At 41.6% G+C, this 27,313-nt stretch overlaps 1 protein-coding gene across 1 annotated transcript in view; it reads right to left on the bottom strand.

Moving 5' to 3' along the window:
- The window catches only part of SOBP (sine oculis binding protein homolog), a 118,197-nt gene that overhangs the window by 84,333 nt on the left and 6,551 nt on the right, over positions 1-27,313 (bottom strand). Inside the window, exons 2-4 of the mRNA XM_082480322.1 lie at positions 24,230-24,368; positions 22,147-22,332; positions 9,701-9,852 (exon numbers count right to left, since the gene is read on the bottom strand). Of these exons, the coding sequence (XP_082336448.1) occupies positions 9,701-9,852; positions 22,147-22,332; positions 24,230-24,368 (477 nt within the window). The remainder of the gene's footprint in view (positions 1-9,700; positions 9,853-22,146; positions 22,333-24,229; positions 24,369-27,313) is intronic.

Here is a 27,313-nt window from a genome sequence, read left to right on the forward strand (position 1 = left end):
GTCTTAAAAATGTAAAACATTTGGTATTTCTGGTACAAATGTGTCTGAGACCCGGCTGGCATTTCCACAGTTCAACCACCACACTTCCAATTTGGGAAAATAAAAAAAAAAAAAAAAAAAAAAAGGAGTTTTTTCCTCTCTTGCTGTGTGAAAAACCACAGAAACAATAAGAAAACAGACCGCATGCAAAATAGTGAAACTGCCCGTACACAATGTACAGGCAAATATGCACAGGGCCCGATCGGGAACTTGTTACAAGCAACGGGACGTCACCCACTGACGCCGACGGAATTTGGATCAGGCCCAAAGGAAGCCCACCAAAAAACAGAGGCAGGGTTTTTTGTCTCATCTTCCAAGTTACAGTAATCATAGGTGTTGTTTGTAACAGTAGTAGGTAACAAATTTTCCAAAAAAAGTGTGATTTTTAAGTTGACAGTGTCCCTTTAAGCTTATGCACTTCTTTACTTAACTATGCCAGATTTACTCTCCCCTTTCTACTTTTTCCTTGCTCAGAGGTATACGTACCATCTGTGCATCTAATATGGTGTTCTTAAATAGCCTCCAGAGTGATTCAATGCTTCTTTTTTTTTCCCCCTTTTTTTAAACTTTCTCTTGGTTAACCCTTTTCCTTGGTATTTTAGAGCCTTCTCTTTCACAGCTCCTGGTCCTTCCTTTCTTTAGGATAAAGATACTATCATTCAGAGTACAGCCACCCGACGAAACTCAGCGGGGAGCTGCCTTATCGAGACATCGATATTGATAAATCGCTCCTGCAAACAGAGGCACGAGACTGAACCATTCGACAAAGTTGACCATTATTACTTCTACACCATGAAACTATATTCAAACCTACCTCCTCACAAATATCTAAACGTCAGTGTTCTGTCTGAAGCTCCAGATTAAGCTTTTAAGATTTATACATAGTTCTAGGAGCTCTCTTCCAGCTGGTTTAGTAGCACCGTGCACCGTGACTGTGAAAGCCCGGGGGCTAAATTAAAAATAATAAGACCAATTGAGACTGGGTTGTTGTCTGATGCCCAACTCAACAGGTCTCCCCTTTGTTTTGACAGTCCAAATTTCAGGGGAGGGAAGGGGCACAGACGTACTGGACAAGGCACCACTGTCTCTGTCTATGTGACACGGGGAAAATTACTGTATTTGGCCAGGGCTAATGGGGAAGCTGAGTCCTTCACGGTCGCACACACTCCTCGGTAAAGCTGTGCAGCGCTACTGTACCCCGCTGAAAATCCTTCCCCTGGCAAAGCCCAGGTAAGAGCCAGGGAGATGCTCTGCTCTGCTTTTAAAGTTAATGGACCACCATGGAGCCACGTCTCCTGCCTGAGCCTCTCCACCAGCCCCTCTGTGCAACGGAGGCAGAGTCTGGCCTCTTGCTCCTTAGGCAGGAGAGCGAATAAACCAAAACCATCCGATTCCAGGTGCGCGCACACACACACAACCCTCGCACTCCCAAAACCATCAGCTACTCTATGACTGTTTCTAAAAATTATTAAACAGATGAGTACATTTACTTTAGATACAAAAAAATTGCGTCCAGGTTGACAACTTGCAACATATGTTTACTTTCAGCCCAATTTAAATTCAAACGGGTGAATTGTAAATGCTTGGGGGTTTTGCCCCTCACTGAACCTAGCTGGCCAGAAAACTGCCTCTTATTATTGCAGAAACGATTTTCTACAGGAAAGATATTTGACATTTTCAGGCTTTTGCCCTATAAAACCCACCGCATTCTTCCAGCAAGTTTAACACTTGCACATCGAGCAGGGCTTGATATACGGTGAGAAGCTGACTTTAACTAGCAATTCCCGGTAGTAGATTTTTCCTGTTCATCCGGCAGCTTATAAATTATATCCATTTGGCCTCTCCTAGCCTCATTTAGACTCACGAGGCCAAATTCAAGGTTCATGTGTGTAAGGATTTCTTCGGTCTTCCCATAAACCAGCAAACGTTTGCAAACAAACCTAAAAGGGATGAAACTTTCCTACCTAGAAGGGGCCAAAAGATATACGATGTGATTTACTCTCTTGGTCTGACTGAGTTTCACCCTTGAATTTGCCCCAAGATTTCTGTGCAGGATGGAGAGGGAAGTCACCGCTTCAGAAGAGTAAGAGAGTAATTAAATACAGACCATCAGCTGACAAGAAATGCCGCAACTCCACTGAACTGGAGCCTCACCTGCCCAAATTACTTCGCCACTAGCAACGTGTGACAGCAACTTGTGCTCCCAAGAAAATTCAGGACTAGAAATGACCTTCCACCTTCAGCTGGGCCCCCCAGGTTTTCTACTGCTGCCCACCACGGTCCCCTGCCTGGGAAGCATTTCACCCTGTTAAACTATGCAGTTAATTGTAATATTCCATACGTCCTTTCAGGAGTGTGTACAAAGGGTGCTGTTCACAACATTGCTCCTAATCCAAACATATTTTTGAAAACCATATTTGCTTAATTTGGGGTTTTAAATAAAAATATATAGAGTGAAAAAAAACCACCCAAGCTCCTTTTTCAATAATCCCCTAAGTTAATGAGCTGACTGATAAGTGAACAGATGCATTAAGGCAATAATTTATTCAAATGTCATGATATTTTTGAACAAACATATTATTTAATATGCATTTCATTATTTGCCCAGCTCATATTAGTATTAATGATTGATGTGTTCGTTAGGAAAGCGAAAAGTGGCACCAAATATAATCTGTGCAAATAGCATTCACTTTGGAGATCTACCGTAAGTTTTCGTCAGAATAAATACTGTTCTCGATGCTCATTCTGTGTTGATCACGTGGAAACAAAGCTGGAAGGTGCCTAATTTCATAAGAGGCCAAGGCAACGTGGCCTAATCTAATGTAACCTGAACTGAGACGTGGCACATAGGGGAGAGCAGTATTTTTTTGAGCGATTGCCTAGCTCGCATAGGTTGGAGCCAAAGGGGTTCAGAGGTAAAGTAAGCACCCATGTGTATTATATCTGCTCATTTTCTGAATGCATCCTTGTTATGCATCTAAACTCTTTAATCAAAAATCCCTTGGTGATGTAAAAATGTCCTGGATACAGATCATGAAGTCTATCTTGCCAAATTTTTAACGGAGCAAAATGTTTGTTTTTTCCCCTAGTGTCTTCCTCTCCCCTTCAAAAATTCATCCTAAGTCACTTAAGACTTCAGCAAAGCACCTTAGTAACCTCCAGAAAAATAGCTACCGGCCACCTTTCTTCCTCAGTCACTCTGGTAGGCAGCAACTTCTTTCATATCTCCAATACCAAGTTGTCATAACATCTATTTAAACCCAAATCATTGGTCTAAACTGCATACACCTAGTGCGCGAAAACCTTAAAAGCATTTCTAGTCAAGTCCTAATGCAATTAGCAGTGTTTTGTTGTAACATCTGTGTGTAAACAAAACCTACTTCTGGCAAGAAGGAGAGACGCAATCGCTGAAGCTGTCCAGAACTGATGCGAGGACACCTCGCGTAAACTGGTCGCTTCATTTCAATCAAATGCCTGCTGCCCAAGAGGCAGCAGATTCTCAAGCTGTAATTAGCATATTCATCTTGATATAACCAAACTAGCCAGAATGCGACACGACTGAGGTAATGTGACATGGTGGTTAAAATTAAAAGTGAACACGCCTTTTAATTGGATTGGATACCTGCTAGTAATTCAGACAATGGGAATTTGATTCAAATTTATAGTATTAAATGGCAGCAGATGGACAGTAAAATGTCCATTGAGTCTGCAAACTGACAAGCACGCTGGGTTTGCCAGATCCCTTCATTAAGTCATTGGTGGCATCAGTCAGGTGCTGATGCATTTCGTCGTTTGCAATGTTAATACATTTTGCTTTGGTGTGGGTGAGCAGTGAGATATTCTGACTGATGGTCCCCGTAGGTTAATTTGGAATGTCATTTGCCTCTTCTAATCATGAAACATCCTAGCTCTGGTCTAGGGAAGTTGCATGAGATTTCTGGGTTTAGTACCCCGTAAGTAAAAAGGCCAGCTGGTGACAGCTAGACAACGGTGCCGACTCTTCTCCTTTCCGACTGATGCTACCCATCTCTTTCACAACTCAGGATTTGCTTTATATCTCAGTATCCATTCCAGATTCTTGGTCACTGTCTGTGGCCTTCTACCCTCCACAAACTTTAAAAACATCGCCTGAGGAAGGATATTTTCCTTCCCCCTCTTTCTCCAGATAGTTCCTCAAAGAAGTTTGCAGTTGTGCCCCAAGCGTGAGCTATTTCCTCTGCAGACTCAGCGTCTCATCTGCATTCACTCATCAGCACTCATTTATATCTCAACATAGCAATCATAGCTATGGAGATGTTTGTCGTCTTTTCCCCTTCCACCTTCAAGCATTGGCAAGGAACCTTATTAATGGGCTTCTGTGGCAAATACGCGTACGCACACATGCAGGTGTGCACATACACACACAAGCACACATAAATACACTTGCGCACATTCGACGCAAACCCGCAGCAGAAGAATAAACTTTGCGAACCATTTATCCAATCCCACTTCTCTACAGTTTCGCAGAACCAAATACAGACGATTTCATGCAAACGAGGTAGGACACCTGCTCTACACTGACCTTTCTACCTCTCTGAACACCTAATTAATGCAAGTTAAATCTCTAGGAGAAATAGGTTTTCTATTCAGACCCCCTTGTGATTCAAAATTTATTATGGAAGGGGACTCTAAAGGAAAATGTAACAGCTAAGCTTTTTTTTTTTTTGTCAGGGACATTATTTGCATCAAGTTGCTTTAAGCAATTTTCCAAATTTCCATGAATGATGATCGTTTTACAAATTAAATTTTGCAGGTGCATAAGAAAGAGAAGAAAGTAACATTTTTTTTGCCGTTACTCATTGACTTAACAGGGAGATTGTTAAATGTTTCTTATGCGCTATTAGGCTGCACAATTAAGCTTGAAATCAAGAGAACTTTCTCTGACAACCCTTGGTAATAATTTGAGGGAATGATAGCTTCTGTTTACTCCCAGTTTTTAGTATGTGTTTGTATATACATGTCCATATTAATCACATAGTGATATACATTAATCAACCAAAAACTATTCAGGCAGGAGGACTAAGGCGTACTAAGGAGCACTGACATTGTGTGCGCTTTATTGTCTTTAAATATAATTTGAAAACATAAGGAGTTCTCTAATGCAACAGAACTCAGAACTAAATAAACGTGTACTACTTCTTACAGCCTCATTTGATTGTTCACATTCATTCTTGCTACACAGATGAGATTAAAGGGCATAAAACACTGCCTGTCTGCGCTACCGACCGACACACGGTGCTGCCCGTCACTGTCCCGTACCGGGAGAAAAGAGCCATCATCGTTTACTTCTTCGCGTCGCTAAAAAGCAGTTTACTTTTACTTTTTGATTGACGCCTTTTTGTTTATTAGTATAAGTGAAATTTGACTGCACTGTAAACAAAAACATCTATCATCTTTTTTCCTGATTGGGAGGCAGTGAAACAGGAACAAGGTCAAGTATAAAATACCGGCTGACCACCTTGCAGTCACTTTGTCTCCCATGCCTTAGTCAAATCAAGTAAATTATCATTTAATATAGACGTGAACAGAGCCTATAACCTCTGTGAATTCAGTCCTCATTCTAGATTTGGCTATTTGGTCATAATAAATTTGTTTTCTGACCCATTGAGTCAATAAACTTAATTTCAAAATTAATCTTTTCAGGCTTCAAACTCACTGAATCCAATTATGAATCCAATCGTTCCCTTTAAATTTAATATTCTGAAACTTGGTGGTCTAGTGCTTTTTGCCCTTATGTGCCTCTTTGGTACTGAACTTTATACTAGTTGGCCTATAAAATTAAATCTCTAAGGAAGGGAGCACCAGAACAGCTCCGAATCTTAAATCTTCCGTTGCAAACATTAGTACAAAATGCTCCCTTTTTCTGCAACACTTCCTTTTAATTGGTATTATTATGCACAACAGGTTATCATTATACACTAGTTCATTATGTGTATTTGACTACGCATACTAGACCAAACAGGATCAGGAATGCAGATTTGGGTTATTTTTGTTCGGGGGGTGAGGGGGGGTGGGGTATTTTTAGTTGTTACCTAAATCAGATATAGTCTAAACACTTCACTCTGCCTATAGGGGTAAACCCCCAATTTTTCCTTCATTTACTTCCAGTAATTTCGATAAAATTACACTCTTTGGGGAGATGCATTACAATTTCAATATATATATATTTCTATTCTTGCAAGGCATAGTTGCAGATAACTTTAAACGGTCATGACTGCAGGATACCTGGGGCAAAATTTGCATTCCTTCTGAGAAAAGCAACGTACAACTGTGCAAGTCTTTTTCCTTAAAACTTCCCCGTCCCAGCCATGAAGGTCCCCGACAACCCTGGCCACCTATGACGCAGAAGGTGGCGGGGCACAGCTTCTGGAGCACAAATGGACACACCTCCCCTGGGACAAAAGGCGGGAAGGACTGAGGTGCACCTCTGACTAAATTGCTCAGGTTCAAACACACTCGAGGCCGGCAAGGTCTCGTTAAACCTACCGCGGGAGAGGGCTGGGAAGGAGTTAGAGGTTGGGAGCAGTCAGTGCCCACCTAACCTGGGGCTTTTGGGAACAATTTTGGTGCTCTCCAGGGACGCTTCAAGGTGGTCTCATGCCAAACCTTCTCCCAGGTGGGAGTCTGTGGGCACGCATCGCTTCAGCGTGCATTTGCCCCGTGTATGGGAGAGCATTTTGTTATTAGGATGACGACAAAAATCCTAATTCCGAACACAGCAATTGGCATTCAGGGATGGATAATTTGCAGCGTTACTTAGTGCCGTTTTGAGACATTAGCAATGACTTATTCTTCACTGTTTAAACAGTCCTATCATTTTGAGCAAGTGCTTATTACAGCACTTCTTATCTAGGGGAGGGACGGAAGACTGCTTAACACGATCCATTAGGAAATTCAAGCCCTGAAATGAAGTGACCACAAAGTCCTATCGGCTCCTAGAAATGCAGCCGTTGTACATATTTATCGTAATACAACACTGTATTGCTGCGGAGATCTGCTGTTTAAAACATACATAAGGCAGGTGAAACGTGACTATTTTACTTCTGTGTTCGAAAAACGAGAAAGTGTAGAGTGGCATAATTTCTCAAATACGTAAGTAAGCATTATACTCATGGAGAAGACAGGTACGCTGTTGGACTAGTAATAACAGATTAGAGGTCAGTGGTTAAATCTGAAAGTATTGCAGCCTTTCCCTTTGATCCTGTTCCACAAGACCACTCTATTATTAACAAGTGAAGTGCAAAATAAGAAGCGTGAGGGTCTGCTGAATTCTACTTTACCTGTCTTAATTTAACAGCAGAACTTCCTAAATAGTCTGTCCTCGGGTCATCTAATGCCACAAATGCACGTGCAAGGGGCAGCTCCAGATTCCCCCTGCTGGGTCAGATCCTGTGCAATTCCAGATTCCACAGGTGCAAAGAGGAAGAAAATTTGACTCACTGGCTTAGCTTTGAAATGGAGCAAATGTAGCAACCAACCCATTATCATTTATACGTTATCTCGTCATGTTTTGCCAAGTCCCCCCATATGACATTTTGCTAATTTGCAACCTCTTTAGTGAAGAAGAGGACACTTCACTGGGATATGACGGTATATGAAAAGATTAGGAACATCTATTGTTGTTTAGTTATATACAATATAATGAATACAGAGAGCTTTCTGGATGGAAATATTCAGCGTCTTTTAGCTTCCAGAAGAAGTTAAGAGAGGTGTAGGAAAGGGAACCAGAGGGAATGAGATGCTCTAATTTATCCTTTCTCATAATACAAGGACAAGGCGGCCTCCAACAAAGCACATGGGTAATAAATTGTAAGTCGGGTAAAAGGGAACTTTTTCATATATTGCCTGACTGATTGAATTCATGGCCATAAACTATTACTGAATACTACTACTCATGGGTTAGTAGAAGGCTGAAGTACACCTATGCATTTTGATAACATGTATTTATTTTAATTTAGTAAGGGATCTAAACCTCCTATTTCAGGATCTAAGCTGTAGATGAAGGAGAATCCACCATGAACTGGTTGTTCTTTCATCTGCCTCCCCAAGGTTTCCCAAATTACCTGGTACTCATCACTGCTGGACATACACGACCACCTAACTAGGATCACTGACAATGCCTCCATTACTATGTACTATCTTACCCATGTACATTTGCCACTGAAAGTCACGGGAGCATGAGCTGATGGTGATCTGGATCCTGTCACCCCAGAGTGCCTTACACATTGCTAATAGAATTACATGTGCATAAACATGCATGTGAGCACAGATACATACATCCATGAGAACTTACGTTCAAATGAGGAGCATCTAAGGAGCATGTATTTCCCTCCTCTACAATTTTTCTAGATAAAAAGGATGCAAACACCACTCCTTGCAGAAGACTCACATGACTTTAACTTGCCTGTCTGCTTCAGTAGACATTATGAGCTTGATTCTCCAAGACTGCCACTAAAATTCCACTCTACTGATTTTTGCAATCTAATTCTTCAGGCATTTTTTTCCTTTTTCTTTTTTTTTTTTTTTTTTGGCAGGATGATGTGACCCAAATTTATAAAGGAGGGTAATGTGCTATAACATTGCATCCTCAATCTAGGATCCATATGTACTTATTTGTTATTACCACCGATGTAAAGGAGCAGATTTAGAGGCCTGAATTCAGTTTGAACTTGACAGGATTTGAATGTTCTGTAGCATGAAGGAAAATGGCATCATTTAGAAAACCAAAATGTAAAGGGGTTTATGAATAATAAATATTTCTAAGACAATAAAGGCCACCCAAAGACTCACACTATTAAGCACCAAAAGGACACAGTTACTTTTTCAACAACTAAAAACGCTGGAGCATTCCTTCGTTATTTTTCTTTAAATGACATATCGCACACTCTGCTGCAGAAACAGCTGCTGAACTAACCTAGGGGGCATTTTTAGGCACTGTACTTCAGTGATTACAGCAATTTTTGTAGACATTCAATATTAGGATTGCATTCTAATTTTAGACAGAGTTAAATTTAAATTGAGTAGGAGGAGTTTTCATGCTACTCTAGATGTTCTAACATTGTTTACCCCAACCCAAAACCTGCATAATCTCTGAATTTTGCAGCAATGATAATTTATTAGTAATGATACACTTTAAAAGAATGAAACTAGAGCTCACTAGCAGCAGTGGGAAGATATCTGCTACCGTGATGGGACCCAGACTTAGGCCCTGAAATCGTTTACCCACCAGCCATGATCCCAATGCCATAGGATTTAGTGACACTGTCATAAGCAGCCCTTCTCTACTCTATTTTCATGATTCTTGCTCTTGGTTGTGTATACACAGCAAGTATCCTGAGACTCTAAGGCCAAACTGGGACTCTTCTGTTACTGCTTATTAGTATTTAAACCCCCTGACTCTCACAAAACCCAAGCATCGAGCTGAAGGAAACTGAAAGAAAGAGGGTTAGTAAAGGGCTGACAGTCCAACAGACAATACAGATGGAAAGTGGAGGGACTAGGTGAAACAGAGAAAACAAAAGAAAAGAGCTTCTATTAGATGCTAAATGAGACCCAGTCTGGGCCTGGTTAAAGATGTCTTAACTATGTCTACGTAGGTTACATCTTTCCTTATTTTTCTTACCTTGTTTCTCTTGAAATATGCTCTTCGGCAAGCTGCAAAGCACTTCTCGCTGCAGAAGCATTTCACTTCACTTCCCATACTCAGGGAATAGCGCTTGATTCCAACTTTCTGGCACCAGGCACACATTATTTGTACATTTGACACATCATCTTCTACAACAAAAATATAAGAACAATGTTTACACGAGATGAAAACACCTTCCTCAGACATCTGCACGCTTACTCTTAGATACAACCAGCACTGGCTCATCTTATTTCTAAATCCTCACTGTCTGAGAGCAGAACTGTGCATGTCTGTGATCACCAGCTTCGTCCTCAGGCAGCCGGTGACCTGTGCCAGCCAGGCTCAGCAGATTGGCAAAGCTGCTAAGATGGCTGGAAAAGATTATTAGCTTCAAAAAATGGTGCATTGCTGAAAAGCTCTGGAAATCTGGAGAGCTTTTTAGCATGCTTAAGAGTGCACAACTCTCTATTAAACGAGTAACCAAGACTAGAGGCTTAATGAGTATTGCTGCTTTGTTCTTTGTACTTACAGTCTGTTGTAGAGAGCCCCTGAGATGTTCTGCTCAGCAGGCGGGTGATAAAACACACCCAGAAGGTACCGCACCAAGGCAGGTCTCCAACAAGAGCCCTCTTCTAAATAAGAAGGAACATGAAACACCCCTTCCTCAGCGTTGTTTCAAAATAATGGCTAACCTACAAAACGGGGAGCTTTTGTGTGAATATAGCAGTCACAGAGACACAGACTCGAGCAGGGAGGAAGATGCAGCACTGTGGTAAAGTCTGATGGGTTATCTTCCAGTCTTTATGCTCATCGGTCAAGTTTTAATTCAGACAGAGTTCCTGAGTCTCTTTTGTGCTCTTCTCTAGCGTGTATTAGGAATGTGGCATGTATGTTTTCTGCCATGCGGAAAAAAAAAAAAAAAAACAAAAACAAACCAACAAACAAAACCAGGGCTTATTACTAAAATGCTAGCAATATCCTTGTGTGGTCACCATTCCCACCCCAACTTCACAGACGGGGGCAGTGAATAGTTAAGCCTCCTAAACAGATCAAGACAGTAAGTTAGCAGGAATCTTTCTGACTTAAAACTCGGAATTCTTCAGTTCTTATGTCCAGTCTATAATACAGCGTGACCTTTCAGTTACAGACAGCAGCCATTGTCTAACTTCTGGAAAAAAAAAATAATCCCCAAAGACTAATTGTTAAAGCAGTTCCTGGTCCATGAGCTGTGGAGAATTCATAGCTCAGAGAGTCTGTCATGCAGCCATCCCATTTCCCTATAAAGGATTTGTTTTTGAAGCTACGCTGTCATCGTTCTGTAAAATTATTGGCAAACTAATTTTTAGCAGAGTGATTTGGCTCCTTTCCCCGGCTATCATAACTCAGAACTACGTGCTGCATTTTATTCACCTTAACGGAATAAATATTGCCAGTTTAATAACTTTTTTCCTTCCACAAATTGTGTTATGATTTATAGCCACAAATAAAATTGTACAATGTAAAATAATGACCTTTTAGTTTTAATCAGACTGTCTACCTTTAAACCTATATTTAAGGCTAAGTTATAACACAGATTTGCGTCTAATGTATTTTATCACTTACCCTTTAGAGTGGGATTTGCCAATATTATAAATGCTTTCATATACTGAATATCAAGGGAAATCAAAACAATTTGGCCAAAAATTATCGCTAGCCATCTATAGGGTGAAGAAGCCTGCCCTTGAGCCAGACGCACAGGAGCGCAGGGTGCTGTTACGGTGGTGTGGCATGGTGCTGTCACAGCTTTTTCTCCGGACCAGTCTTGGCCAGGATGCCAACTACTCCAACACAGCCCAAGAGCTCTTCCCACCATTTTTATCCTGAGCCATTTGAGGTGCCAAGCTTTTACAAAGGTGTCCCGATTCACCTACTTTTGCACTGCAGTAAACCGATTCCTTACAGACTGAACTTGCCCCTTTGAATGTATCGGGACAACAGAAGATCCTGTGAACCAAAGGAAACAGATGGCAACCTCTTGTTTCAGATACCAGCAACATATATTCTCTTATGGATAAGAAGTATTTTATCTCCGGAAAATAGAAAACCTACCAGTGATACCTTTATAATAGCCTTCATTTCTGGTGAGAGTAACTGTCATAAATGAAAAAAGAAAATTACACAGCTGGAAGAGAGTTCACTGGCAAAGTAGGTGCTGGAGTACCTCTTTTGAAGCAGGTTGGCTCGTCTGGGGCACAGTTTATACAGAGAAGCACAGAGCTCCACCACTGGGATTCCAGGGGCTTTCATGCGTGACTCCATAGGGAAGCACCGCAGCTACCATTCAACTCCCTGTTCACGGACACCCGTGAACTGTCTCCCACGGGTGATGAGAAAGACCACACAATTGTCCATTTTCAATTACACAGTATCCCATCAGCAGCAACAACTGTTTACATTGAAAAGACGCATTACATGTGTCTCTGCAGGAGGTTACACAGGACAGTAAGGCTCAATCCACCTCCTTCTGCCAAAGACTTCCTCTAAGTCCCTGGCAAGAAGAGGAGAGGAGAGGGAGAGGCACCTACTCTGTCAAGCTGTTTCTTCCCATGCCCTGACCAGCAGAACTTCACCACCATCTCACGAGGAATCCTTTGAGGTAACATTGTTTCACTTGTGGTCCATGGATCTGGTAGTCAATAAAACAGCAGAGAATGGTCCACAAACTACTTCCAGCTGCTGTCTGCACCTCCAGGAACAGACAGCTGATATCCAGAAGGCATCATCAATATTAACCAAAATGTTCACAATTTCGAAAGAAGGAAGCGAGAAAGGGAGAGAAAGAGTCTGCCTAAATACAGAAAACGTGAATCATTTCTCTCTTCTACTCCCTTCTCCCTCAGTCATCAAAGAATGGTCATATAAACATAGAATGGTTTAGGTTGGAAAGGACCTTGAAGATCATCGAGCTCCAACCCCCCTGACATAGGCAGGGACACCTCTCACTAGACCAGGTTGCCCAAGGCCACGTCCAGCCTGGCCTTGAACACCTCCAGGGATGGGGCCTCAACAACCGCTCTGGGCAACCTGTTCCAGTGCCTTACCACCCTCAAAGTGATATAAACAGTATAGTCCTTTTAATAGTAACAGTAATAATAAATCTAGCTGCCTCTTCCACTTAAGAGACTCAGGAACATGGCTACAAAAGGATTAGCTGAGTATAGCCACGTAAAGCAGACAGGAAACAACAGTCCTTGAGAGCATGCGTTTCCTGAACAGTACACTAATCCGTCTCTTTCAAGTCACCCTTGCTCCCTCAGGTGTAGTTTTGCCCAAGTAAATTTTTGATGCAACTCTAACTTCTTGTAATGCATTTTATCAGGTGAAAAAAGAAAAAATACGGTACCACATGACTAATTCCCTGTGGACCCCAGTGGGAGGAAGACTTACTCTAAAAGCAATCCCTTTCTTTTAGTTTCAAGTGAAGCTCAGAACGGCAGAGAAAAGGACCAGAGCCATGCCCTATGGCTTACGGGTATAGATGACAGCTGGGGACAATTATAAAGGTCCAAACCTGATCATGTGCATTCTTTCTTGACACTGGTTGCAGTAGAGATCTGAGCAGAAGTTGTAAAAAATAACTAATAGGGATGTTTCACTACAGTGTTTTAAGCTCAGTAACCGAAAAAGAGGACTGCAACATTAACAGAAAAGTAATAGTCCATGGATTTCTACCAATACAATCCACAGCAGTGGGAAGCGATAACTTTAAAATAAAAATTAAGATTGTGTGAAATAAGGAAAGTCAAAGGCTGGTGATTTAATCAGTCTTCTCCTAAACACAAACTGGAATAATCTGAAACCGGTAATTCAAATCTTCCATTCCAGATAAGATTCCCCTCACTTTTTCACAGACCTTTGTTTTGTAAGGCCAAATTCTTTAAAAATCACTTTACCAGACTCTTGTCCTCCTTTCAGGAAAATGTATCAAATCCCTGTCCCTAGAGCACTCGGCAAGAAGAACCTACTGCAACAAGAGAGCAAGGAAGTGGGGAATTTCAAATCCAGTAGTTTGAGACTGCTTATCTGTCTTGAATCTTTATTCTAATCTCTTTCTGATTAGGTCTACATTAAGAAAGCTTCTGCGCAATAATTACATCGGTATACTACATCGGCAGCGTTCTCCTTTGCTCACAGACAAACTTTTGCTGGCAGTCTAGCTGAGCGTATCCGCTCGAGTAACATGAGCTCATCCTGACAGCATGCCTATGTCCATCATGTGAGCTCTCGCTGGAGCAGCTCTTCTGACGAAGACCATCGACCATCACTTTCAGGACTCGCATAGCTAGGCTGACACGTGTTTGTGAAGTATGAAAATAACATTTGCAAATCCTGGTATAGATCATTTTGAAGTGAAAGCAAACATTTTTTAACAACTGTACTTTTTCCTCCATCTGGGCTCGCGATTTTATGACCTGCTCTTGCAATGGTGCTTAGCATGTTCTCGGATCTGTCACGCTTACGACAGGTAGTGTGGGTATTCACACAGGTGAGACAAAGAGGAGTTGGCACAGAGACAACTGGATAGTAACAGGAGACTTCTCAGCAGAACATCTGTACTGCTGCCTTCCATAATTGCACCAGGTAACAGAAAGACACATTCCTTCCACATACAGTGCAAGATCTGAATTTCCAGCCTCTGCTTTTCTGAGTTCTCAACTCTTCACAGGGAGAGATATTGTGGGAGTTTCAATACTGTGTTTTTCTGCCCCTGGGTTGTGTCATTACAGGTGGAAGAAGTACTCCCTGCACCCACCACGCAGATACTGTTCAGATACATCTCCTTGTGGTTTTTAGCCTGTGTATTTTTCATAATGAACAATGCAATAAACACAGAGTGTTTGCAGTGTTAAATCATGTTCCCAAAGGGAGCAGTTTGTATAACAAGATAAAATTATCACATTATAATAACTAAATATGCATCAGTCTAAAGCATGCTTCAATTAATCATCAAAAGTTTGCACCGCCTCTTTAGGTCTTAATTAAGCAGAATGTTTGGTATGTTTTTTCCTTTCAAACGAGTGTGAAGGAGCTGCAGAAAATTGTTCCTCTTAAACCCAATGAGCAGTAGTTTAGACTAATCGATCTTATACAGAACCATGATTTGGAGAGGTGGGAGGAAGAGAAGGAAGGCAACGAGTACAACAGAGTAAATCCATCATGTACAGCTCTGTCCCTATATCTAAGCAAACCAGCATGGCCTACAGTGTTCAGCAGGAGAACCCTAAAATCCCTACAATTCTGGAGTTAAATCCTGATCAGTTTACTAACTTTGAGGCTGCAACATCCTACTAGTACTGTTTTGAACTTACTAATAGGCATTTTCAACTTTAACTCCAGTTACAAGAATTTAGGTGAAACTAAATGCAGCTACAGCTCTAATCCTGCAGATAATGACGACCCCTCCAAAACTTACTTTCCACATTTCCTTGCAAGAAATTCAGCACAAGATACTCAACTCTTCTGCCAAGAAGAAAGTATTGCTCCTGAAGGTGCCCAACTGCAGTACTGAAGAAGTCCTGTTGTGCAGAAGGAAGACCACGTGGGCACAGGGTTTGAGATTGAGATCTCAAAGGGTACATGCCCTGGACTGAGTGAGCCTCTGTGAAACCTGTACCTTGGCTGTGGTTGTAACTCCGATCTGATACAGAACGTATTTTGGCACCCCATCCCTCCTCAGGGCCACCCCACCACCCACCTCTTCCTGGCATGTGAGTTTCCTTCCAACACAGCTATCAGATGCCACCTCTCCCCACTACTGCTTTCTTCTGTTCTCCTTTCTTCTCTCTTTGCTGCGTCCCACCCCCTCACACAGGCAGTTTAGATCTCAGGGCTAGAATACCCCTTTTACCCAGTGCTGGGAACTGTGCTCAACCCACTGGCATACATCTTTAAATATTTTAGCTGCTTTCACTACTACTTTCTAATGAAAAGCTGCAAAGCTTCCTTTTTAAAGACGTTAGATCTTAACTTGACTCTAGCATCTGCAGCATTAACAATAAGGGCTCACTGTTTCCACTGGGACCTGCCAGGATTTCAGAATGGTTAATTCTGAGTTACCCGCCTGCTGTTCTTGAAACCCCAGCTTGCTGTTGAAGAAAACCAAGTAGCATGCCTTTGGACTTTTCACCCCAAAGCAGTCCCTGAGGTGGATGATCCCAAGCAAGGTAGAAGCACCGTTACAGTCATTTTTCTTGCGTCCAAGATGCTTTATCTGATTAATCTCAAACTAAAAAAAAAAAGAACTAACAAAACTCCTGAGACATTGCTGCAGAGCCCCTTGTGATAGCGCTGATCCTCTAAATAAACAGATGGGGGGTGTGACAAACTTAAGGTACAAAAAGTACCTTGGAAAAATTAATTACGAGAGAAAAATTAAAAAATAGGGCTGACAATAGAAAGCTTGCTGCAACCACCGCTATGGAAATACCTCAGGGGCTCTACAATGTGTTTCCTTTTAAGGACCAGTCTCTTGAAGTTCACTACTCTGCCAATAAAGCAAAGTGTCCCAGCTCCTTCTTAAAAACATCATTTTGGGGAACCACAGCTTGCCTACGTTTTCTATGCCTGAGTTGAGGCACATTCTCATGCATAGTTCAGTAAGGACTGAATGCACAACACAAATAAAAGCTGGCATTTAGGCAGGTTTTAAACATGCAAACAAAAAAGCACCTATTTCAGCTAATAGGGGGGGAACTCCCTGTGTACTTTGAATATATGCTATTAAAGCGCATACGTGGACCTGGTGATTTTCTTTTTAGCACAAAGGAAACACTTGGCCCTCCACAGAGAGCCAAAGACATCAACAGTGGGCTAGATGGGGCAGGCATCCTGGCAACCCTTGGCACTTTAAAACACGGGCACTAATAACCCTACGATCGGTGTAAAGAAGATGATGTTTCAAACTGAAAACAAGAGAAAGAATGTGAAGAGTAGTTACTGTAGGATTTGTTGTGGTGGTCTTCGTCAGAGAACTAAACCTGCAGCTAGAGAAATTGTAATGCTGTTCAGCAACTGGAATAGGATTTGGGAAATGCTGAAGTGGAATCCAGAGCATAGTAAAATGAAAGTCTCCTCCATACATAGGCTTAATTAGATTTGATAATATGGTCTTTATTTAAGGAAAATTGCCACTGGGTCCTGCCTGGAATCAGACTTCTTGGTAATGCAGTCATAGAACCAATTCCTCAGTGAATTTAGACAGATGATCCTGGAAATCATTTTTACTGCCTTGCTAACTACCATTTAAAACATCTTTTATGCTTCCAGATTCCTCCAACATGATTTAAATATTGAGAGAGGTTACAGCAGGCAGTTCCAGAGTGTTCGTAGGGCAGGGACTCTGCTTAATACCACATGTTGCACCAAGTTACTTGTGTGTACTTACATTTACCAAAAAAATCATGTAAACTTTAATTCTAAACTTATGCTAAGCAGAAGTAACACAGAAAATCACTCATCGCTTTCTATAAAATATCTAATTGCTCATTTTAGCATTTGAATATGACATTTCCTTGTCAAATTGGGTCATAGGTCTATCTTACAAGGTACTCTACTAGAAATGCTTCTATTCCTCCTTTAATACATTTTGCCTCCTTCACTTTCACGAGTTTCTGATAACTTTTGGTACAACCCCAATCATTATTGTTTAGAAATCACCGAACCAAACATTACGTAGAGGCACTCATCTGCGTGTTGGAGAATTTAAATCCCTCTTGCTTTCCCAAATGTGCTCGGTATCTTGTGAAAACCCTGGGAGGGAGCATTATTTTCCCCTTTTACTTCTTTCCCCTGTAGAAAGCTCAGTCAACAGCATGGTATCATCCTGTCTGCCTCCCCTTCCACCGAATCCCTTGACAGTGAGCTCCCCTCGCAGCACAGCACGGCAGGGAGCTGGTTCTTGTTTGGGGTGCTTCGAACAGCTGATGCACTCTGTGCATCACTTGTACACAGAGGGGACAGGAAAGGGAAGGGTTTTGCTGACACCAGTGCTCAAAGGCTTGTTGTACCACCCCTACCGAGGCACTGCCATGGGGATCACAAGAGAAAGCAAACCAAAGAGCACTCTTAAAAAAACGGGGAAACTGAGACACCATAGCCTCCAGCAGGTGCCGGGGGAAGGAGGCAGCATGTTCTCACCTGCATTGAAAGAATTTTTTGCATTCTTCTTTGACTAGTCTTGATTTTCGCCCTCCTTCATCCCAAGTAACAGCAGCCGTCCAAACTTGTCTGAGCGAAAGGTAAGAGTCACCCTAAGTGCCCTCTCAGATTTACTCTGTCACTAAGGGCTGCAGAATCACAGTTATGCAGCATGCAACCATCCTACTATGGCCATATACCCCGCACAACTGTGGTGGGATTTTTATTTCTAGATCGTTCCTGGCTATTGCTTTTCTGTTCCTTGCTATTTCTATGTAATTTTTTAATTGGAAAAAATACTTTCTTTACGTTGCTGTATAGAAAATAAGAATGTTCTAACACCAAGCAGAACTAATCTTAGTATCAGTTTGTCGCAATGGGGTGTCCTCGAGACTAACCCTGAAGATCACTCAGTATCTGTTGCCGGCGCTAAACGTAGCTACCAGCCTGCTGGGCAAGGACGGTTATCAGCCACAAAGAGACTATTACACCAACTCTCTGGAGGTCGTGCTGATTTCTTATTTGCTTCCAGATGCAGGTCGGACGGCTGATGCTGACTGACAAAGTCCCTTTTGATTTGGGCACTGCCTGAGCATGGTCTATCTGCCTGGCGGTGCAGGTCAGCGGAGGGCTCTCGCAAACAGTCTCCAGATCTCAGTAACTGGGATCCTTCTTCTGGAGGTTTCCCAAGACTGGATTTAGTGTCCTCCACTGATGTGCCGTAACCCAAGTCTGTAGACAGTCAGTGCACCACACGAGGCCCATGTGTTTAAGTCAACCTTTTTCGCGTGTGATTTTTGTGCCTTTATTGGAGCTGTTTATATTTGGCCAGGTAGTTGTCTAATGTTTTCCAGGATTGTATAGGCAATTTTTTACCTAATATTTCATTTGACTAAAACAGAAATCTGAATAGCCTGGAGATAAAATTTTAGTCTGACTGCTCAAAATTATACGGTCTTCAAAAGCAAGAAAACACTTTACTGTAAAATAAGCATGAGGGGGAAAAGGTAATTTTGTTAACAGTTCAAGGTGTTAGCCTGTTCATACATACTATGAATGCACATAGGACACCCTTCAAAGTTTTCCAGCATGTTCAAGGAAGACCTAATCTGCTGAAATTTTCAATGACTGCTTTCTAGACATAGATCAGGAGCAGTACTCCTTCCTCCTCCTTCTTGAGCTGGTAGCTGTTTCTGACACCCAGAATCCTATCTGCCTCCCTGGAAATCCTGTTTCCCTTGGCTTCCTGACTACGTCTTCCCCCGGTGGTTTTACAGCTTCTGCAATTGCTACATCAGTGCACGTTGCAGAGTATCCTTCTGATTTCTGTCTTCAGGCTTCTGTGAGCATTCCCCCATGCTCTGCTCTTTCTCTTCTCCCTCTTATCTGTATAGAATCTTATCTGCAAAAATTATTCAACTAATAACTCATTGTGACTGTTTCTTGGATCTGCTTATCCTCTCCAGACCATTGCTCTCCTGTCCAAATGAATACCTCAGCCTGTCTCTCTGACACTTCTTTACTGGTGCTGACCCTTCAGTTCAAGATCAATATGGCAAGAATTAAAGTCTTAATAATTTCTCCCTGAGTGCTCACTCCATATTATTTGCTCAATATCGGTGGGCCACACCATCATCTTTCCTGTCCTTCAGGTTCATGATTTAGATATCATTTTCATCTGTGGGCACTCACTTCTCAGCTATGTTTAAATCTTGTAGATTTTTCTCCTGCACCATAGCTAAAAGCTTTCCCCATCCATGCACAAAATCTGGACTCATCCCGATCCTCAGCATCTCAGTCACTGCAGTGTATGACTACCTGGTTTTCTCTCTGCCCTCTAATGTAACCTTGTCCTACGCATGTCTACTCAAAATGTGCTGCAAAGAGCCCTTTCTCTGCCCACCATTTTAACCTTGAAGCTCTCTCTCGGGCTCTTCCTGCCTCTCCCTCCTGTCCCCTTTCTTAATTTATTAACTCAAACAAACTTAAGCTGCTTCTGTTCTTGTGGCAGGTTGGTCATAGCCTGTCTCTTCCCCATGTTGAAAATGTCGACTTTCAGCTTTAGCAATTAATGACGTGAATCTTTTTCATTTGCCTGCTCAACTCAAAGAAGTACCTTTGTGCTGTTTCCAAAGTCACCCCCCGTGCTTGTGAGGGGCTCCGAGAAAACATCCCCAGAGTTACCCTTGTCTGGTTTTGTATCACTCTGAAGTTTTCTACTTTGATGTAGTGCCCACAAAACGGTGTCAAAGTGCAGCGCCAAGACCACTGCCTCGCACGCTGGCTCTCCTGGCTCCTTTGTACTCCCTTTTCTACTTGTATTCACCAGTTGTTTCTTGCCAGGCTCTTTGGGGTGATCATGACTAGGGCACCCACGCCCTAAGATAAAACAAAACAATTACTACCAATGCTTATTGCAAATCCCACAAAGGTTCTCCTCCCCCTCCGGTCCTCCCAAACTGCTCTCTAAAACAAAGGTGAGATAAATATGCTCATTTGCTCAGAACTCCTGGTAATCTTGTGTTCATTACTGATCATGGGATAAAGTCAGAGGAGACAGAGATTATGCATTCATATCCCCTATATGAGTAAAACAACGATTATGAATTACTGAAGTAAAAATCTAAGCTTGGAAAATACTTCCGAAAAGCCTTCTCTGCACATTACCCTTAGCAGTACATTTGAACGTGGGATCACAAGTGGTAGGTGGACGGGCAAAGAACAGAAGGCAGTTGACTTGGCCAAGGTTCCCCTGTGTCCACTTAACTACTGTTGCAGTAATTTGTTTTTCTACTTCATAGTTCCATCTCCTCCTGCTTGTTTGATGTCATAAAAATCCAGCAACTGTGGCAGTTTGCACAATGCATGTTATAGCCTTGTGTTCGTGTACCACAAATTCAGCATTCTGGATTCATTCATGACTCATATTGGAGGAGAAAATAGCTTGGGATGGCACAAGCTCTTGATTAAAGCTTTAGGGCCAAATCAACAACAGCTGAGGATCCAGCCCATATGGCCTGAGATCTTTAGCTGTGTAAAGGCTGCAGGAATGGGCCCAAATAGCTTTGGTAATTAGCAAATATCATATAAAATAGATGAAAAGTCTTTGGCAGGGAATACCTATTGAGTAACATTTGAAAATTATTCATAGCATATTAGTATACTTCTTTAGAGATAAAACTCAATGGCATAAAAATAATTTGGGAGGGGCGACTGTAGTCTCTCACATGACTGTCAACAGGCAAACAATTTGTTGGACCGATCCGTATTTTACAGTTAACTTCAGTCAATGCAACGAAGGGCAGAGGTGACCATCTAACACCTGGGACCTGATCCTACAAGCTTTTCTGCCACTGCAGAAGTGTCCTCACACCCGGTGAGGGGGTGTTCCCGATGGGGACTCGTTAGCCAAGCTGCCTCCCTGTGTGCGGAGAGCTGCCCTTCTGGGGCAGGTATTGCCGGTCACCCTGCACTCCTCAGTACCTCCGTCACCCAAGAGCACCCAGAACAACACCCAGGGATGTCCACGGAAGCAGGACTGAGCCTGCAGCTATCTACATTCAACAATTATCGCACCGTGTACAGCAGTAAACAATAACATAGTGATTAATCTCCCTGATGTAGCCGTAAGAGTTACTTTCACAGATTATGGTAAGCAGCATACAGTGTGGAATAAATCATTTTTCATGCAAACTCTGAGGAATGGCATGTTATAAAAACACTCCTGATAAAAATCTAATGAAAATGTAAAACATCTCAGTACAGTCTCCTGGGTAGAGTCAAGATCACATTAAACCCTCAAGAGACAACGGTCAGGGATTTCAATGAGAGTCAAGAGACAGTTTTCCCAGGATGAGCTTGTTAACCTGATATAAAGACATGATATTGATTTGATAGCTTTGTCTCTTTTGCTGTTTCCTTCTCGGAACCTATTTTTAATTTAATTATCATCCATTAATTTATTTAAAGGCTTTATTCATCAAAACAATTTTTTTTTTTTTCAAAACACTGAGGTTGTTGAAGTGCTGAGAGTATCCAGCACACAAGTGTGACACGAGAATGTCACAAGCAGCACAGGTCTGTTGTCATTGTGTTTGCAGAAGTTTTTCAAGACAAGTAAGAAATAAAGTCACTCTCCCACTGTTTTAAAGTTTCCTGGGACCGGTTTTTAAAGATTTTGAAATCAGCTTATAAAGGCATCATAATCTAGCAATCTCAGGACACGTGTCAATGAGAGTTACTATTTTTAAATGTTCATTAGGATTTACCTGCTGGTGGCTTTATGAAAGGTGGTGGAATTAATGGGACAATAATAGGTACATTCCCGTGATCCTTCGACCCTGCTGGTGAGTCTGAAAGTCCATTTCCTGCGGCAAGCCCTGGGTAGCCTGGGTTTATATTGTACGGTGAAATAACACTGTCCTCAGGTAATTTTGGTTTTGGCAAAGAATTTTCTGTAAAACACAAAGAACACATTGTACAGTATGACAAATATCTTTCTTAAATGCCCCTACACACTTTCACCAATCTGTTCATTAAATTACTTACCCTAATACAAGAAGAGTGCACAACCCCCTCCAGATATTTTCCCTTTTAAAAAATGGATACTTTCCAGTATTCTTCAGTTATGCTCCATTTTTATAAATCAAACTCACACTAAACACAACTGAATTTTTTTTAAAGGTGGGATTATTTTGTCATGCATATCCTTAGTATGCCTGATTTAATCAGTGATACCCTATCCATGTCCTTCACTTCCACTGTTTGCATGGTCATCACACTCAGTGAACTGTGACTTCACCAATGCAAGAAGCATAAACTGAAAAATAAAGGAATTCCTAATTCTCTGTCAGTAATGGTAGTAGTAATGGAAAGAATTTAAAGAAAGGAACAAAATATTGAAATTACAGCAAAGTGTGCATGAAATGATGACAGTTATTCTAATTCTTTAATCCTAAATCACCTCTGGATTCTCATTTGTAGGAATTTCTCTAATGTACCTCAGTTAGCTATGGGGCAGGACTTAATTCAAATTATTCCCTCTCCTCCCATCTCTCAGGAAAAGAAACATACTTTTTTCCCTCCCACAGACTGCATACACCAAAAGTTTCTACCTGGCACAGCTATTAGACATCTTTGTTTGGTACATAAAACATATGGTTTGTATCATGTGTCTATAAAAAAAAAAATTATGTCACAAATTTCATCAGGCATAGGCTGGGGCCATAAATCATTCAATAAAAGATCTATTTATTAAAACATAAATAAATTAATCACATTACTGCACAGGAACAAGTTTCTTCAAAGGTGGCTTTGTATTTTCAACGAACAACATTGTATTTTCAATGAAAAATAAATATTGATCACCAAAGTCACTACAGAACTAACAAGCTGCAAACGTTCAATTTTAACACGATTAGGTTGTTTCGCCTCACCTCTAAATTTTCTACCTTTTTTCTAGCCATGTCTCCTTCAGAACTGGTCTCTCCGGTATCAGCACTCATTGCAACACCCACTGAACACAGTGCTGCTGCTGGCCTTCAGAAAGAAAACCCAAACACGGCTGGCCGCCAACGCAGTGAAAAGTGGCAGTCCAAGAGCGTGAAAGCTGCTGCAGTTCCCACTCTTTACCTCGCTTTTGGGGAACTCTCGTTGGCTAAGTCAAGACGCAGAAATTTCCTACTCCTCACTTCGCTCTGATGGCAAGTCCCTACCCGTTTGCTGTGGCTGAGGAGTCAGAAGGCAGCAACCGAACGGCTGAACAGAAAGACTGGATCCCATCCTTCGCATTTGGGATTATCTTATACTACAGCACACGAAGATCCAGCACTGTCCCAAACAAACTCCACCCCTGGAGAACTTCTGCAGCACTTGCTGAAGACACGATAGAACAATCATCCCTGAGGAGCCGTTTGTGAACATTCACACCGATTCCCACATGCATTGTGAACATTCCAGCTCAAAATCTCTCAGCATTTAAAGCCATAGGCCAAAAAGCCTTAGTTTTGAAAGCAAAAGGGTTCCTTAAAGCCACGCAGCTAAGAAAGCGCTCTCTCTTTTCTTCCAGTTGTGAGCAGTTTATTGGTACCACGAGTACGTGGCTTTCAACTGACGCACAAAAGGTATTCTTTGTGAAGAGAGAGACCAGTAAGTGCCTACAAACAGCAATTTTGTTAAGTGATTTCCCTCATACTCTATTGGCTTCCTTGTACTAGAAGGGACCCCCCGATATTTTTATTTAAACCAACCACGAAGCAAGCAGCAGAACACGCTTCCCAGTCCACGCCAATTCAGACAGGCTGAGATATTAATCCTTCTTTGTGTGAACACAGAAACATTAAGTCTCATTACCTTTGAGAACAGAAATGTGCTGGCGGCTTTCCCCGTCTGCCGAGTAGTTCCTGAATTCAATATCTTCTCCATCTTTCAATTCAACCTTATCATAACCGTACCAGCCAAGGAGCTCATTCATAGTGTTTTCTGCAAAGTTCTGAAAGAGAAAAATTACCTACTTATTTATGTAATCAATAACCATTTGGAAGGAAGGGAGGACTGCATAAATCGAACCGTATCTGTGCTACATGAGGAAGTGTCAGGTTTGGCCCACCTCCTCAAAGACTAATGTTCGTTTCATAAGTCAAGTGCATAAAGTGTAATGCATTTAAATCTCCAACTGGCACGTGTAATTATGACAGAGACTCATACGTCCGTAATTTAAAGAAAATGAAAAGGAGAGATATTTATGACTTTTGCTCCGGCATTCAATGTCAGAAATATTTTAACATACATTCGTCACACAAACTTGTCTGTGTTGCCATAAAATATTTAAGACTGCAGCAAGAGAATAACAGAAAACTAGGATTTTTTTCAGCCAGCAGTTAAATCAATCTTACTGCACTACAGTCTTTTCAGCCGGAGCAGGTCACTGACACAATTACAGTTCCTTGAGTTGCCCATGAACCAAATCAAATAAAATCACAGTGGAGATGGTTTTCCTCAGAGTTATAAGGCCTTGCATAGTCAAACCACTTAAAAACTCTTCACCGTGAAAGCATTTTACCATAACGTTTCAGATAAACGCCTCTTATATTTGTTTAAGAAAACCTTTCTCAGTTTTGCCATATTTATTTTGAAACCGATTTCCAAGCAGCCGTGTGGTTACATACTATGTTTGTATGGAAATGCAAAATATGGAACATGACTGTCGTAACTCTCAAATTCTATTAAAAACACATCGTCTAGGTCATGTGGCAAAAATATTTCTGTAGAAAACACTCATTACTGGGCCAGGAGATTTAGTGGAGCCAGTTAAGAAATCTGCAGCCAGGCAACAGAGCTTTCTGAAACCAAATAGTGCCATGGAGCTCTAGGGCTTACGGATTTAGGAAACTACCAAAGGAAAGCAGCTAATGAATTATTGAGATGGCAGAGATCAGTCTAAAGTAGTATGACAACTATAAAATGAAACGAAAAAGCCACACGCAAAGCGTTTTGATTTGGTCTCTGCATTTTTTTTTTATTATCACTCTTTCAGAACAAATTCCAAACTTCATTTTCCTGTAAGATCCTGACATCTAAAATAATGTTCCTGATAAGACCTGTCTTCTGGGACTCTGGCTACCAGAAAAGGAATAAGGAGAATACGACACCAATTCAAAACAAATGGTACGTGTCAAATTTGCAGGTTGCTAGATTTTGTCTAGTAACTGCTCTAGCTTAATTTTTGAGTGGGAGCAAGTCTAATGATAGAACACAGCAATTCTCCAGTCATTTAAATAAATAAATAAAATTAATCAGATGATAATTGCTTCTGAATTCAAAGCTACAGCAGGCACTCTGCCCCAGAACGTCAGAGAGCTGCACAGCTTCTGGCTCATTCATCACACCAGATTGCATAGGTGTTCCTGTCACTCAAGGAGCGCTGTAAAACAGCTATAAGCAATAAACACAAGCAATTTATACTCTTCCAGGAGTATCTTCTGTGCAATTGTGCTACAAACACATTTCAGGAACAGAAAAAAAAACCAAAACAAAACGTCACAGCGGACCCTCGGAGCATCAATTTCCCTCTGTTTTTCCCCTCCTTTCATTTTCACTTGACCGCCTGCTGGAAGTCTCAATTCCACGGCTGTCCTTTGCAGCTCCGAATTGCCGGAAAACATCACATTGTTCCACCTCTACCTCTAGTGTCAGCACTATGAGTAGGACAGTCCATTACGTCTGAACTATGTCACTACTACAGCTTGCAACAGCGAGCACAATGCAGTGAAATGTGGCTAATACCAACGCTCATTTCTAAAATATTTATTTAAACTCTCATTTGAATGATGCAGCGCTGCGTTTTAAATACTAGCAAAAATGGGAATTTTTTCTAACATTTTATGTTTGGCTTTTAGCTTTTTAGAAAATTTCTCTCACGACACTGAAAGTCCCAACGGCACTAACTCTGTCTCTAACCCATGGGAATCCAACAACGAAACGACCCGGAGACGGGGAGCGAAACCTCGCCACTGCAGCTCACCCAGAATGACCCGACGGGTCCACGGAGGCACGAAGGCAAGCTCCGCCAGCTTCCCTTGCTTTGCTAAGTTTCAACTATGGCAACGCAGCCCTAGAGACTAATCCAGCAAGGTAGAGACCAAAGCCTTCCTGACTTAAACCCCATGCAACCAAATTAATTGAGTAGATCTAAATTTGCCTCCTGTGGATGCTTTGTGTTTTATTTGCACTGTTGATCAGCTCAGGCAATGACTAATTTCTAATTACTCATCAAGGAATATGCAAGCAAGGCTGTATATATATTTTTTCCTGAAAATTCATGCATGTATACGTCCCTTCAGAATCTAGTCCAAGTGATGGTCGAGTTTGTAATGGCACAAAGTTTAAGTACCTTTCAAGCCTCATTTTACCATCCATGATGAACGATGCATGAAAATGAAAATGAACGGTCGTAACGACAAAAAAATACATTTGATTTATAAGTTACTCATAATAGAGACTTGACTTTTAAAAAAAAATAAAAATCACTGGGGTCTTTGCTATTAACTTCAATGAGAGTAGAACGAGGTCACACATTAGCAGTAACAAAAGCAAGCACTGTGATTTCTCAGGAAGGATGCTTGGATAAAAGAAACAATTAAGCCATTCTTCTCCATAATTTATCTTACCTATTACAACGATGGTGATCACTCTTAATACTATTCTCCCAGTGGCTAACAGCCAGGGCTTCGTTACACAGCACATTGTACACAACAAACCAAAAGGATGATCCCATCCTCAACAAGCTGACAGTCAAAGCTGAGAAATGTTTCCTTCCACACTAAATCTCTCACATAGACGGGAGCCCACAGAACTACGACATCTCCTTCCCTCAGACTCCTGACTACAACACCCGTTTGCAGTGATGTCTAATACTTGGTCCGTCAAGATGATGGA

Source organism: Vanellus vanellus (assembly GCF_965231255.1).
Source record: "Vanellus vanellus genome assembly, chromosome: 3".
NCBI lineage: Eukaryota > Metazoa > Chordata > Aves > Charadriiformes > Charadriidae > Vanellus > Vanellus vanellus.